Genomic DNA, 15,526 nt, shown 5'->3' with positions numbered 1-15,526 from the left:
TGGGGCTGCATAAGCAGCCCCTAAGCTTTATTTTTTTCAAAAAAGAAAGAAGATCTAGTTTATTTATTTTTTACTATCTTCAGAACGGCAGCATCAGACTGTCCATCTGGACGTCCACGCTGCCGCTCCAACAGCCCCGCTGGGGCTGCGACGCCAGTACTGATCTGGGGATCGCAGTGGGACCCTGGAGTCAGTACTAGCGTGGCTCCAGGACCTCCCACTGACTGCTGCCGGACGCACGGGGCCAGGTAAGCCGCGTGCAGCGCTTCACGCTGCGCGCAGGGGAAGCAAAGGCAGTCTTCAGCCGCCAGTCTCTGGGGACAGACCGGCGGCGCTAGTAGCGGCGGCGGCGGGCTCCCCCTGCATCAAGAACACCCCGCGTGACCGCTGGACCACCAAGGTGTAAGGACCGGAAGGGAACCGGCATTCCTGGGGGTTCACTTACTAGCCAGGGGAGGCAGCCTTCCCTGCTTGAGCGGCTCCTCCCCTCAGCCCAGCACGCCTTCTCTCATGCGTGCTGGCGTCGCTGGGCTGTTATCTCTCGGCCACTCCTCCTCAGAGCTCTCCGACGGCCATATTCTCAGGGCAGCAACGCAGAGCTCCCAGGCGGTATCCAGTGGACTGGTCCCCCTGCGTACCTCTACCCTGGAAAGGACAGTGTTCGCAGCGCTATAGCCCTCCCAGACACTGAATCTGGGAGGTTGATTGTAGCTGAAGGTGCAGTGAGTATAACTTCCTGCATGGTATGTGACTTTTGCTAGTGCTGCTGTCTGTGCTTATTTCTACTTACTGTCAGCTTGTACCTATCCCTTTCCTTCTTCTACGGCCCACAGGTGCGTGGGGGAGGGGTGTTCTTTCTGTGTACCTCACTTATATAGATCTACGTATTTGTGAGGTCCATCACATACAGTGGTGTGCTACTCAGTACCATTTGGTGGGCTGTTTGTGTTGTATACTGGGGTGTGCGGAGGTGTTATACGCCTTACCTCGTATGCTCCGTGGCTCCTGTGTTGTTTTCCTGCCGGTGCTGTTCGGCAGGGGCGGATGGGGTGGATTTGTCTCAGGACGGTCTGTGTGGGCGGTGCCAGCTGGTACCTGGTCCCTCTAAACCCCCGGTGGTGCAGGATCCTCCTTGGGCGATGTTTACACAAGTGCTGGCGTCGATCGCGGACCGGCTTGCAGTCCCTTCTAGGGCGTTGCCCCAGTCTACCGTTCCCCGGGGGTTACGCATCTGGTGCAGTCTCCTCCCGGGTCTCAGACTGTGGGTCCTTATGCGGGATTGCCTGTATACGTGCAGTCTCCCACGGTGACGCAGCAGTCAATGGTACCCTTTCAGGGGTATTCTCAGATGGTACCCCCTCCCTGGGTGGATGTCCTCTCCAGCTCTGTTCAGAGCCTACGTGAATAAAAATGAGTGTGTTACCAGGCGCCTATGTGTATATCTTATGCTGCACTCCTATCCGCAAAAAAAGTTAGACCCTATTATAACTCAAACAACTAGAACATAAACCACAAAAATATTGCAGACTAGAATGCGCTGATATAAACAAAAAAGTGAGTATCATATGTCATCAAAATACTTCCCTTAATAATATGGTCTGGTTCATTCACATGTCTCTGAATCCTCCTCCTTCCCTTATAAGTCCAGTGCCATAAAATACATAATCAAAGGGATAGGGACCATAGTGTAATATGTTTTAAACACGACAATTTTAATAACAACATACAACAATGGTTCGTAACAGAATCCAAACATCAAACAGAAAAAATATTCTTCTTTAAAAAATATATGAACTCCAGTTCATCTATATCATAAAAGTGCAGGTTTATAAGGTGGGTAATTACCGGGTTTCCCCTTGCATACAGGCAAATAAAGTCTCAATCTGGTGGCCTCCGGAAGCTCCAATTCGATAACTTTATGGTCGGGGGGAATCCCTGGAACATCCACCCTTCAAACCTTTCAGTCTGCACCACAGGCCAACGCGTTTCAAGAGTCACTGCTCTCTTCCTCAAGGCAAATGTGGTTCAGACTGTGAAATGTCGGCTTTATATACCCATCTTTTCAGTTACTTCCGGGTCAAGTTCACCTCTATTTTGCATATCCGGGTGTTCTCCCGTTTCATCATTTCCGGTTACCGCGGCCATCTTACTTGAGGCATCAAGCGTCCTGGACAAAGCGCCATATTTGGAAGGTCCTTTAGACATAGAAACTTTCCAGGTTCTTTTAACCTCCATTCTAAATAAAAAAAGATGTCCACATTGTCTCTGCCATCTTTATTAAGGGCACCCATACTAATCCTTAGGTGCCTTATTATTTTCCTAGAAAAAACGGCAACCGTTCTGGATCTAGATGCCTTAATATCTATAGAAAACAGAGTGAACCTAAAACAATAAAAGATAAACCTTATAGAAATGGATAATATAACCCCAAATATATACACACAATAAATAAAACATAGGATCAATATAAAATAGATGTATGATATAATTCTAAAATGAATCAATAAATGCCATAAAAAAATAAATCCATAAAAACCATCAAAGATAAATAAATTAATAAATAGTAAAATTTGAGATGGGATCATAAAAAACACTTTCATTCAAAATCAGAGTTTAGACCATTGGGGATTAGTGTCTTTAGTTTAAAAATCCAATTCATCTCTCTCTTGGCTAAACGGTTTTCTAAATTTCTATTCTTCCATGTATTCTTTACATTTTCTATGGCCATGAAGCTAGTAATTTCTTTAGTAGAACAATTATGCATTTCTTTGAAATGTTTTCAGAGAGCATGAGTTAATAGGCCCTTTCTTATATTTCGCAGATGTTCGCTTACCCTAGTTTTAAGGGCTCGACTGGTTCTATCTACATAAATGAGTTTACAACTACATTCTATGAGGTAAATAACACTAGTAGTGTGACATGTCATAAACTGATTTAATTGAAATTTTTTGCCATTCCTTTCGAATTCCTCATATTTCGTTTGCCCAGTCACAATCTATCTGCTTGCGACACAACTGCCACATCTGAAGAAGCCTTTATTTCTTATTGGGTGGGTAGATGTTTCTGGTAAGGCACTTTTTGTTGGAAGACTTTTTAAATTAGGGACGTTCAGGTATCATTTTTTTCAAGACCGGATCTTTTAGAAGGAGATGCCAATGTTTTTTTTATGATGGTATCTATCTGTCTGTGTTGCCGAATATCCTGTGATAAACGCAAATTGAAACCTATCATCTTTACGTTTGTCTTTAATAGTGTTATCATGTAAATCCTCTGTTTTTATCCAAAGTTTCTTTTTTATGCTGATCCAATAAATTGGTGTCATAACCTTTTTCTATAAACCTTTGTTCCATGGCTTCAATTTGCAGCTCACATTCCTCCTTTTTACTACAGTTACGTCTCAACCTTAGATATTGACTTTTCGGGATGCTTCTTAACCAGTTTCTATGATGTTGACTGGTACTCGCAATGAAATTGTTTGCGTCTGTAGGTTTATTGTAACTTCTTGTGTGTAGTTCATTGTTATCCACATAGATGGTTAAATCTAAAAAATTTATTTTCTTTCTACTGGATTGAAACGTTAAAAAAATATTAAAATCATTATTATTAAGATCATTATAAAAAAGAGCCAGATTTTCCTCACTACCGCTCCATAAAAAGAGGATATCGTCTATATAACGGTACCACCATTGGAGGTTCACCCTAGGTTCTTTCATGATTACCTCCTCTTCCCAGTACGCCATAAATAAGTTGGCGTAACTGGGAGCGAATTTTGTACCCATGGCGGTGCCATTCAATTGGATATAATCTCCATTAAAATAAAAATAATTATTACAAAGGGTAAAATGAATGCCTCATTATAAAATCTTTCTTATCTTGGGTGAGGTTAGTCTTCTCCACATGCCATTTTATCACCACTAGACCTTTATCATGTGGTATGCTAGTGTATAAAGAGGATACATCCGCTGTAACAAGAGTCATTTCTTCCACCCATTGTACATTAAGATAAGAAAGGAACAACAACATCAAAAGGAGATCAAAAGAAATATAATGGCGAATAATCAAAGTAAGATCTTCAATTTAAGTAAGAGACTTTTAAAAAAGTTAGAGGAAGATCTCCTTCTAAAAGGGTTGAAGTTTGCCCCCAGCAATAAAATTTATCAATTTGAGACCTATTTAGATGTAGAAAGATTTGTGAGAAAACTGCCGATTAAAAAATTTTTTGCAGAGAAAAATGAGGAAAATAATGCAGAAGAAGAGCCAGAAACTAATAAATTAGGTACAAAATTTGCTCCCAGTTACGCCAACTTATTTATGGCATACTGGGAAGAGGAGGTAATCATGAAAGAACCTAGGGTGAACCTCCAATGGTGGTACCGTTATATAGACGATATCCTCTTTTTATGGAGCGGTAATGAGGAAAATCTGGCTCTTTTTTATAATGATCTTAATAATAATGATTTTTATATTTTTTTAACGTTTTAATCCAGCAGAAAGGAAATACATTTTTTAGATTTAACCATCTATGTGGATAACAATGAACTACACACAAGAAGTTACAGTAAACCTACAGACGCAAACAATTTCATTGCGAGTACCAGTCAACATCATAGAAACTGGTTAAGAAGCATCCCAAAAAGTCAATATCTAAGGTTGAGATGTAACTGTAGTAAAAAGGAGGAATGTGAGCTGCAAATTGAAGCCATGGAACAAAGGTTTATAGAAAAAGGTTATGACACCAATTTATTGGTTCAGCATAAAAAAGAAACTTTGGATAAAAACAGAGAGGATTTACTTGATAACACTATTAAAGACAAACGTAAAGATGATAGGTTTCAATTTGCGTTTATCACAGGATATTCGGCACAACACAGACAGATAGAAACCATCATAAAAAAAACATTGGCATCTCCTTCTAAAAGATCCGGTCTTGAAAAAAATGATACCTGAACGTCCCTAATTTAAAAAGTCTTCCAACAAAAAGTGCCTTACCAGAAACATCTACCCACCCAATAAGAAATAAAGGCTTCTTCAGATGTGGCAGTTGTGTCGCAAGCAGATAGATTGTGACTGGGCAAACGAAATATGAGGAATTCGAAAGGAATGGCAAAAAATTTCAATTAAATCAGTTTATGACATGTCACACTACTAGTGTTATTTACCTCATAGAATGTAGTTGTAAACTCATTTATGTAGATAGAACCAGTCGAGCCCTTAAAACTAGGGTAAGCGAACATCTGCGAAATATAAGAAAGGGCCTATTAACTCATGCTCTCTGAAAACATTTCAAAGAAATGCATAATTGTTCTACTAAAGAAATTACTAGCTTCATGGCCATAAAAATGTAAAGAATACATGGAAGAATAGAAATTTAGAAAACCGTTTAGCCAAGAGAGAGATGAATTGGATTTTTAAACTAAAGACACTAATCCCCAATGGTCTAAACTCTGATTTTGAATGAAAGTGTTTTTTATGATCCCATCTCAAATTTTACTATTTATTAATTTATTTATTTTTGATGGTTTTTATGGATTTATTTTTTTATGGCATTTATTGATTAATTTTAGAATTATATCATACATCTATTTTATATTGATCCTATGTTTTATTTATTGTGTGTATATATTTGGGGTTATATTATCCATTTCTATAAGATTTATCTTTTATTGTTTTAGGTTCACTCCGTTTTCTATAGATATTAAGGCATCTAGATCCAGAACGGTTGCCGTTTTTTCTAGGAAAATAATAAGGCACCTAAGGATTAGTATGGGTGCCCTTAATAAAGATGGCAGAGACAATGTGGACATCTTTTTTTATTTAGAATGGAGGTTAAAAGAACCTGGAAAGTTTCTATGTCTAAAGGACCTGCCAAATATGGCGCTTTGTCCAGGACGCTTGATGCCTCAAGTAAGATGGCCGCGGTAACCGGAAGTGATGAAACGGGAGAACACCCGGATATGCAAAATATAGGTGAACTTGACCCGGAAGTAACTGAAAAGATGGGTATATAAAGCCGACATTTCACAGTCTGAACCACATTTGCCTTGAGGAAGAGAGCAGTGACTCTTGAAACGCGTTGGCCTGTGGTGCAGACTGAAAGGTTTGAAGGGTGGATGTTCCAGGGATTCCCCCCGACCATAATGTAATCGAATTGGAGCTTCCGGAGGCCACCAGATTGAGACTTTATTTGCCTGTATGCAAGGGGAAACCCGGTAATTACCCACCTTATAAACCTGCATTTTTATGATATAGATGAACTGGAGTTCATATATTTTTTAAAGAAGAATATTTTTTCTGTTTGATGTTTGGATTCTGTTACGAACCATTGTTGTATGTTCTTATTAAAATTGTCGTGTTTAAAACATATTACACTATGGTCCCTATCCCTTTGATTATGTCTTTTATGGCACTGGACTTATAAGGGAGGAAGGAGGATTCAGAGACATGTGAATGATCCAGACCATATTATTAAGGGAAGTATTTTGATGACATATGATACTCACTTTTTTGTTTATATCAGCGCATTCTAGTCTGTTCAGAGCCTAGCACAGTGATTTGCCCCCAAAGGCGTCCAAGCGACCCGGCTTCACTGGCAGCTCAGTTCACGGACACGGACGTGTCTTCGGATGACGGAGAGATCCGTGAGGACTCTAACTCAGATGCCGGGGACCAGGAGGTGGAGGCTAAGTCTTCCATTAATGTGCCGGCATTGGTTAGGGCGGTGCGGGCCATCCTTCATATAGAGGAGAATGTGCCGGCTCCTAGGTCGAAGTACCCTAATTTTAAAAAAGCCAAGGTAGCTTCGACTGTTTTTCCCCTGTCCGACCAGTTGACGGATCATATGGCGGGGGCCTGGCAGTTGCCTAGCAAAAGATTCCAACCGCAGAAACGGTTGGCTTCCAACTATCCTTTTCCTGAGGCTCATTGCAGGAAATGGGAAACTCCGCCTGCGGTGGATTCCCATGTCACCCACTTAATTAAAAGCGCTATGTTGCCTTTACCGTCCATCTCCTCCCTGAAGGATCCCACGGACAGGAAAGTGGAAACTTGTTTAAAGTCTATCTACTCTCTCTCTGGTGCTGTGGCCCATCCGTCCATGGCCATCTCTTGGGTGGCTAAGGCCATCGAGAGCTGGGCCAATGCTTTGGAGGATACCTTTCCGGATGATGCTCCGGAGATCCAGAGAGCGTTGATAGGACAGATGAGGGATGCGGCTTCCTACATTGCAAATGAGGGATGCAGATTCCTACATTTGGGAAGCCTCGTTGGAAGCAAGCCTGCTGACCTCTAGGGTGTCGGCTGCAGCGGTGTCGGCACGTCGGTCCTTGTGGCTACGGTCTTGGAGGGCTGACACTGACTCCAAAAAGGGCCTGGAGGCCTTACCTTTTAATGGACAGTTGCTTTTTGGTCCAGACTTGGACAATATAGTAGATACTCTGGCTAAGTCTAAATCAGCCTTCCTCCCTTCGGCTTCTGTACCTACCAGGGTACGGAGCTCTGCCTTTCGGTCCTTTCGGGGTCAGGGTAAGGCCAAAGGTCAGTCCTTCCCGAGACAGTCGGCGACCAAGGCCGCTTCTAAGCCCAAGAAGCAGGCTTGGAGTGCCAGGCGCTCTTCTTCCAAGTAGGAAGATAAACCTTCTGCCTGATGGGATGGGCCTCCCTCTGGGGGACCCCAGTGGGAGGCCGACTTCTTCTATTTGCGAAGTGCTGGCACAATACCACCACAGATGCCTGGGTTCGAGAAGTGGTCTCCCAGGGGTACACCCTGTCTTTTCGGAACAGACCGCCCCACCAGTTTTTCTGCAAGAGTCCTTCTCAGGACAAGACCAAGGCTTTACAGATTCAGGAAGCTATAGAGTCCTTGCTGAACACAGGGGTCATTGTTCCCGTTCCTCAATCACAACGAGGGACGGGGTACTATTCTTCTCTGTTTCTGTTGCAGAAACCCAATGGTTCTCATCGCCCTATCCTCAGTTTGAAGTGTCTGAACAAATTCCTCAGAGTTCCCAAATTCAGGATGGAAACGTTACGTTCCATCATTCTGGCGATGGAACCTTGGAATTACAATGTGTCCCTGGATATCCAGTACACCTACCTCCATGTTCCGATAGCACCTTCGCACCAGCGGTATCTGAGGTTCGCTGTCCTTCAACATCATTATCAGTTCCGGGTGCTACCCTTTGGCCTCTCCACGGCACCGAAGGTATTCACAAAGATTATGGCAGTCATGGCCGCACATCTTCGGAACCAGAATGTACGGCTGCTGCCGTATCTGGACGACCTCCTGTTGCTGGCGAGCTAGCCGGAGGTACTGCTTCAACATCTCCACCTGACCATCGCTTGCCTGCAATCGCACGGGTGGTTGATAAATTGGAGAAAGTCCTCCCTGATTCCATCACAGCAGATGGTTCATTTGGGAGCCATGCTGGATTCTCGGCAGCAAAGGATCTTCCTGACTCCGGAGAAGGTCTCCTCCCTACAGCTGCGGATACACAGTTGCCTGAGCAGTTGCCGCCTGTTGTTTCATTCGGCTATGAGAGTTCTGGGGTCCATGGTGTCGACATTCGACATGGTGGAATTTGCCCAGTTCCATTCCTGGCCCCTGCAGGGGCTGATTCTATCGGAATGGAACGGGTTACTTCACCGGATCCGCTCTCAGATGCTGGTGTTGTCCCCGGAGGTTCAGCAGTCTTTGGCTTGGTGGCTTCAGACAGCTCATCTGGGGCGCCCCTTTTGGATCCCGGACTGAGTCCTGCTCACGACGGATGCCAGTCTCCGGGGTTGGGGGGCAGTGACCGGCTCATTGTCGCTTCAGGGTCGTTGGTCTGCGGAAGAAGCACTTCTCCCCATAAACATCCTGGAACTGCGGGCAGTATACAGGGCCCTGCAGTCATCCGGCCCCGCTCTTCACGGAAGGGCGGTTCAGGTGCAGTCCGACAATGCCACCACGGTGGCATATATCAACCACCAAGGAGGAACTCGCAGTCGGGCAGCAATGTCGGAGGTGTCTCGCATCCTTGCTTGGGTGGAGTGCCACATTCCAGCGATCTCGGCGGTCTTCATCCCCAGAGTCCTCAATTGGGAGGTGGACTTCCTCAGCCGTCACGACGTGTATCCCGGGGAATGGTTGCTTCACCCAGAGGTGTTTCAGCTACTCGTGGACAGACGGGTGCTGCCGGAGCTGGACTTGATGGCCTCCCGTCACAATCACAAGTTGCCATTTACAGGTCAAGAACAAGAGACGCAGGCGCATGTCTGGTGGACGCGCTGTCGGTGAAATGGACCTTTCACCTGGCGTATATCTGTTTCCTCCGCTATACCTACTTCCTCGGGTTCTGCGGAAATTCAAGCAGGATGGCGGCACGCTCGTGCTGGTGGCTCCGGCGTGGCCCAGACGTCCTTGGTACTCCGATCTGAGGAGCCTCTCCATCGACGCTCCGTGCCTTCTTCCTCAGCGTCGGGACCTGTTGTCTCAAGGGTCCTGCCTTTACCCGGATCTGGCTAAAGGCCCTGCCTTTTAGCCGGATAGTCCGGCTGTCTTTGACGGCGTGGCTCTTGAGACAGCCGTCTTGAGGTCTCAGGGTTTGTCCAGTTCAGATATTGGTACCATGCTCAGGGCACGCAAGCCTGCTTCTGCACGGATTTACCAAAGGGTGTGGCGCACTTACTTTCAGTGGTGTGAGTCCAGAAACTATGATCCTCAGGTGTACCGAGTTTCTAGAATCTTGGAATTTCTTCAATCAGGTTTGGACCTCGGCTTACGCCTTGCCTCTCTGAAGGTTCATGTGTCTGCTTTGTCCGTGTGGTTTCAACGACGGATTGCTACACTGCCAGATGTTCACACCTTTTTCCAAGGTGTTCTCAGGATCCAGCCTCCCTTCGTGGCTCCTTGGGACTTGGCGGTGGTGCTACGGGTCTTGCAGGGTCCTCCTTTTGAGCCTCTTGAGTCAGTGGAACTCAAGTGGCTGACGTTTAAGACCGTTTTTCTCCTGGCGATTGCTTCTGCCAGGAGGGTGTCAGAATTGGGGGCGCTTTCCTGTCGCCCTCCTTTTCTGATTTTTCACCAGGACAGAGCGGTGCTCCGCACTCGTCCTGAGTTTTTGCCTAAAGTGGTCTCAAAGTTCCACATTAATCAGGAACTTGTTTTGCCAGCTTTTCAGTCACCTGATCTTTCAGCTGGTGAGGCTTCCTTAGATGTAGTTGGGTCGCTTAGAATCTATGTGGACCGGACTGCTTCGGTTAGGAAGTCTGATTCATTGTTTGTCCTCTTTGGTTTTCACAAGAGGGGTTGGCCTGCCAACAAACAAACGTTAGCCCGTTGGCTTTGTTCCATTATTTGTGAGGCTTATGCACAGGAGAGTTTACCTGTGCCAGCCTCTGTTAAGGCTCATTCCACTCGTTCTATGGGTCCCTCTTGGGCTGCTAGACGTGGCGCCTCTGCTGTTCAGCTGTGTAAGGCGGCCACTTGGTCTTCAATTCAGACGTTTTTGAGGTTCTATGCGTTTGACACCTTCACCTTTCAGGATGCATCCTTCGGGCGCCGGGTACTCCTTACAGCACAGGAGCGTCCCCGCCCTTAGTTGAACTGCTTTTGGACATCCCCAAGGTCAACCCTGTGGACCCTGAAGTAGAAAACAAGAGATATGGTAAGAACTTACCTTTGTTATCTCTGTTTCTACGAAGTCCATAGGGTCCACAGGGCGCCCGCCCTGACGCACCTGGCTTCATATGGGCTGTGTGACTGGTCCCTGGTTTTCCGTCTCCCATTTCTGTGAGTATGGTTTTCTTGTGTGTTCCAGTCTTCCTTCTCTCTGTGTAGTCTCCTCTGGCCTTAGCTGCTTACCAACTGAGGTGCTCTGGCTCGGAGGCGGGGTATAGAGGAGGACGGACCCAAGTGCATCCTGGGAGCAGAAAAGCTTTAACTGCATGGTGCCCGTGGATCCAGATCCAGCTATACCCCAAAGTCAACCCTGTGGACCCTATGGACTTCGTAGAAACAGAGGTAACAAAGGTAAGTTCTTACCATATCTCTTGTTTTATTTCTGTAAGCTACTATTTTTGGGTGCCAGTGTTAGATGGTGCATTCAGCATGATGTGCATCTGAATACTGGTCAGGATAAAGGGATTCACTATTTATTGTAACATCTACTCTATATTATATGAGGGGCACAAAGAGAGAGATTTTTTTTCAATCTGACAGACCATGGGCCTGATGTAGAATTGTAAGTAAATCAGGGGTAGGTTGCTCAAAAGAGGCATGCATGGTTATACGCCAGTATGCAGAGTTGTACACATCTTATGTGTGTAGTATATGCGCCTAGTTTGCTACTGGTCATCAATATCAACATGCACTTGGACCTGCACTAAACGGAGTGCAAATGATACTCCCCCAAGCGGTTGTATTTTCGCTTATGTGAAGGTCAGCTTTGGTGTAAACATGTCCTTTCTGAACCTTACCTGTGTGACAACGCAACAATTACAGCCCTGTTCTGTCTCTTCAGTCATAAGTGTAGAAATGATCGAGATGCATACATGTTTGTGCAGACATGTACAGTGCTAATTCATGCAAGATTAGCTCTGCATCGGAAATACTACTCTGCATGAGCCTCTATGTTCTGTTTTTCAGTAATATATAGAACAGTACTTGTATGGCAACATCATATGAGCTGAATATTCATAAATGTATATCTTATATAAAAGCGTTTAAGGAAAATATATCTGTTTTGTTAGCAAAAGAACAAAGAAGTTGTAATATAAATTTGTTACTTTCTTCTGGGATTTCCCTAACTGTTCTGATTTTGTGTTTTATCAAATTATGACATTAATTTCCCAAAATATTGCAGTGGCAACCTGGACACAGTCATTAATATTGTATATTTGCATATGAAAGTTCTTTTTTTGCTCAATGGTTAGAAATCCATAAAAAATAGATTCATTATTTATAGTGACTTATGATTTCAATGTTATTGTTTCCAACTAAATTTGCAGAATCACTAAAGATAAACTAATTATAAAAAGTCAGGTAACTATCAAACGAATATATACCTGCGATAATTGTAATAGCGCTTAATAAATAGCATTTTTTTTCTGATTCTTCTGCACTGTCAATGTCATCATTTTATAAAAAAAAAAACAATATTGTTACATTCCAAGACTATTATGGCGCATACACACGGTCAGATTTTTCCTTCAGATCTGAACGATAACGATTTAAAAATCGTTCAGTCGTTCATATCTGAAGGAAAATCTGACAAATCTGACATGTCTGAACGATGAACGATGCGCGTTCCCGTTTGTCAGATAACGATATCTGACATCTGATGGGTTTGCAGTCAGACTTGGACGTTTCCATTCATTTTAATGCAGTCAAAAATCGTTCAGTCGTTCATATCTGAAGGAAAATCTGACATATCTGACATGCCTGAACGATGGACCATGAACGATGCGCGTTCCCGTGTGTCAGATAACGATATCTGACATCTGATGGGTTTGCAGTCAGACTTGGACGATTCCATTCATTTTAATGCAGTCAAAAATCGTTCAAACGTTCAAAACTTTGGTAAAATCGTTCATCTGACAAATCTGACCATGTGTATGCTCCATTAATGTGCTTTTTGGGTGAAGCTTCAGATTTACAGATAGGCCCCTTAACATGTAATATCTGCCTATCTATTAGCAGATGTATTTCTGAGCGATGAAAGACAAAAGATATCCCTTGAAAATTCCGGTGGCTGTGCTGAACGATATCTGTCATGTACATGACAGATTTTGACAAACGATGAACGATATTGCATGACATCATTCAGGGAGTGGATTTTTTTCTCTGTAGCTCCTGCTAATATCTTTCGTTGTTTACCGCATATAAACGGCACGATATTACTAATATCGTACAGCTATGTGCGATAATTGACCAACATGCTGGAGAGATGATAGATGCGATTTATCGGCCGTGGGAGTGCGCATCTGTCATCGTTCAGGGCCTATCCATTAGCAGATATAATGAACGATATATCGTTCAATCGTTCATTTTATTTGCTAATGGATAGGCCCCTTTACTCACAAATCAACAGAAAAATGGTGTGATCTTTTTGTAACATTTTTTATTGTACTATAGAGAAAAATGTACCATAATTGAATCTGTTAAGAGATTACATTTTAATAATGCTTCATTATTTCTTCTATAGGCCCGTGCCAGGCAACTTTTCAGTGCAGGTTATACTACTCTTGCCCACCTGGCTAATGCTGATCCACAGGTTATGGTGAAGACCATTGAAAATTTGTCAAAACGACAGGCAAACCAGATTGTTTGCTCGGCCAAGGTGAGAATCGCCAAGTTATTTACACGTTTGAAATGGCTTTTGCTTAAATGGTCGGAATATATGAGTCCCACCCCTGACTATACACTAACAATATTCTGACCGTTTTAAAATCCAGTTTTAAACATGCTTCGATTTTGATAATTACATTTATAATTTGCTTCCTGTGTTTTTGAAAAAAACAAACCACAAGCCTGAACAAACAATGCGCCTGAGTCGTACGTAATGCATACACATCTGCATGATCAGTATGTAAATGCAATTCCACTTCATTGTTCTGTGCCGCATGCATCTTTGTATAGGCACTGCCCAAGCCGGTCAGTCTGCAAAAGCAGCAGTACTCTCTATCATCGCCATTTACACCTACCCTGTGCTGAGTGCAAGAAATACGGCATACACACTGCACATGCAAGAATGGGGAGTAAGTCGCCCAGGTGACGGTTCTCCTCTGTACATATGCCCAGTTGTCACCCAGAAATGGCCATTTCTAATGCAGAATCACCTATGCATGCACAAAGTTGCGTATGCACCATATATACGCTTGTGTAGTATGCAAAAAAAATTATGTAAATAATGTCTTGATCTGTCCACATACAGAGCTATGGGCAACTGTATGCCTAGTGTGCCTAGTACTGAGCTATGAGTGTCATCTCTGATTTATGGCAGCATTAATATGAGTAACAGCATAGGAAACAAATTATTTAAAAGAAATGTCTATAAATAACATTAAGCATGTTTTATGGACTACCTGTTTCTTCTGCTATATTACTCGGGTGAGGGATTATTGTACATCTAATAATATGATGTTTTCTTCTTATAGATGTTGCTGAATGAGAAGGCTGAAGCTCTACAAGAAGAGGTGGAAGATCTTCTTCGTCTTCCAACCGATCTGCCAGAACTAATCGCAGATGCCGAAAACCTTAAAATAAATCAATGAATTTGACTTGTCTATATTGGAAATATTTTTTTGACTCATAGGAAATGTAATAAATTAAATATTTTTTTATTTTTTTACTAACTGGTATAAATTTTTCATTTGACTCCATTCACTGTTGAGCTAGAACTATGTCAGATTTTTGGTTATGGGGATGTGGTGGTAGGGAGGGGCTTGGGGAATAGGTAGTTGAGACTTTTATAAATCTATATTAATATAGTCAATCTTTTTAGTCAAAGCCCTTAATGGCATGTCTTGTTTCCATACATTTCTCTTTTATCCTTCTGGGGAACACTGCCAACCATGGGATATAGGGAATGCCATGAGGAGCAGGAACGTCCAACTAAATTTTGGAGTTATATAGTTCTGTGAACTTTTTCTGTGGATGAAATTAGTGTTTATAATAGTATAGCAGCTAAATTGGTGAATGGGTATTGTTTTCTGTCAATGTTACATTGCTATGGGACATATTACATCAGGTTCTTACTGGTAACATTTTTACTCAAAAGCATTCAATGACACAAATAGCAACATCTACTAAAACTCGCTATATATCTTTATTACAAACACTCCATGTCAGTTGCCACAAATTAACCTTGTATAATCCATATAATTTCCCAACACTCGATAGAGACAGCCATGACTAAGGCAATTATTCACTTCTAATTCTCCTGCATCACACTGTTGCATTTGACACTGTTGGCCTCGCTCTTCTCTAAATGCTACATTCTGACTGTCCTATCCTGATTCTCATCCTAATTACCACTATTTCAGTGTTCTCATCTCTGGATCCACCTCCTCTCCCTTTATCAGATGGAGTACCATAAGGCTCAGTCCTAGGTCCTCTATGGGTTGGGTACAGTATACCGGTGGTCAGAATCCCAACAGGGTTAGGATATCAACACCTGAAGGTAAGTATTCCAACCCCCCCTCCTCACACCCTAAACTTAACTAAACTTAACATATCCAGAATATGAACATATCTTCCCCACAAAATTAAAGTGGCAATACCTTTGTGCAACCCAGCAGAGACCTGCAGTGGAAGGACTGGACAGAGACGCATCAGGATACTAAAGCCGGACATACCTTATGTAATTATTGGCTTGATCCGCTTAGTGAACCTGCTCCCAGGAGTTTATTTTCCATACAAGTTGAACTACTAATTGTATTAGAGTATTTTGCACCTCAAATCATGGATTGGCTAACAATCAAGTTTGACTGTGTCACGCTCCAGACTATTAAAACCACTTTCTTATCGCTCCGGTGCCTGTCCAGGATA

General features: G+C 43.2%; 1 protein-coding gene across 3 annotated transcripts in view; it reads left to right on the top strand.

Moving 5' to 3' along the window:
- The window catches only part of HELQ (helicase, POLQ like), a 64,546-nt gene extending 50,219 nt beyond the window's left edge, over positions 1 to 14,327 (top strand). For all 3 annotated transcript variants that reach the window (XM_088445024.1, XM_088445023.1, XM_088445021.1), the window contains exons 18-19: positions 13,182 to 13,316; positions 14,134 to 14,327. In XM_088445024.1, the coding sequence (XP_088301150.1) occupies positions 13,182 to 13,316; positions 14,134 to 14,250 (252 nt within the window). In that variant the 3' untranslated portion in view covers positions 14,251 to 14,327. The remainder of the gene's footprint in view (positions 1 to 13,181; positions 13,317 to 14,133) is intronic.
- Positions 14,328 to 15,526: the final 1,199 nt, after the last annotated feature.

This window comes from Taudactylus pleione, unplaced genomic scaffold (genome assembly GCF_031769625.1).
Source record: "Taudactylus pleione unplaced genomic scaffold, aTauple2 ptg000376l, whole genome shotgun sequence".
Taxonomy (NCBI): domain Eukaryota; kingdom Metazoa; phylum Chordata; class Amphibia; order Anura; family Myobatrachidae; genus Taudactylus; species Taudactylus pleione.
The sequence above is the reverse complement of the archived record's forward strand: the minus strand, read 5'-3'. Positions and strand labels throughout refer to the sequence as shown.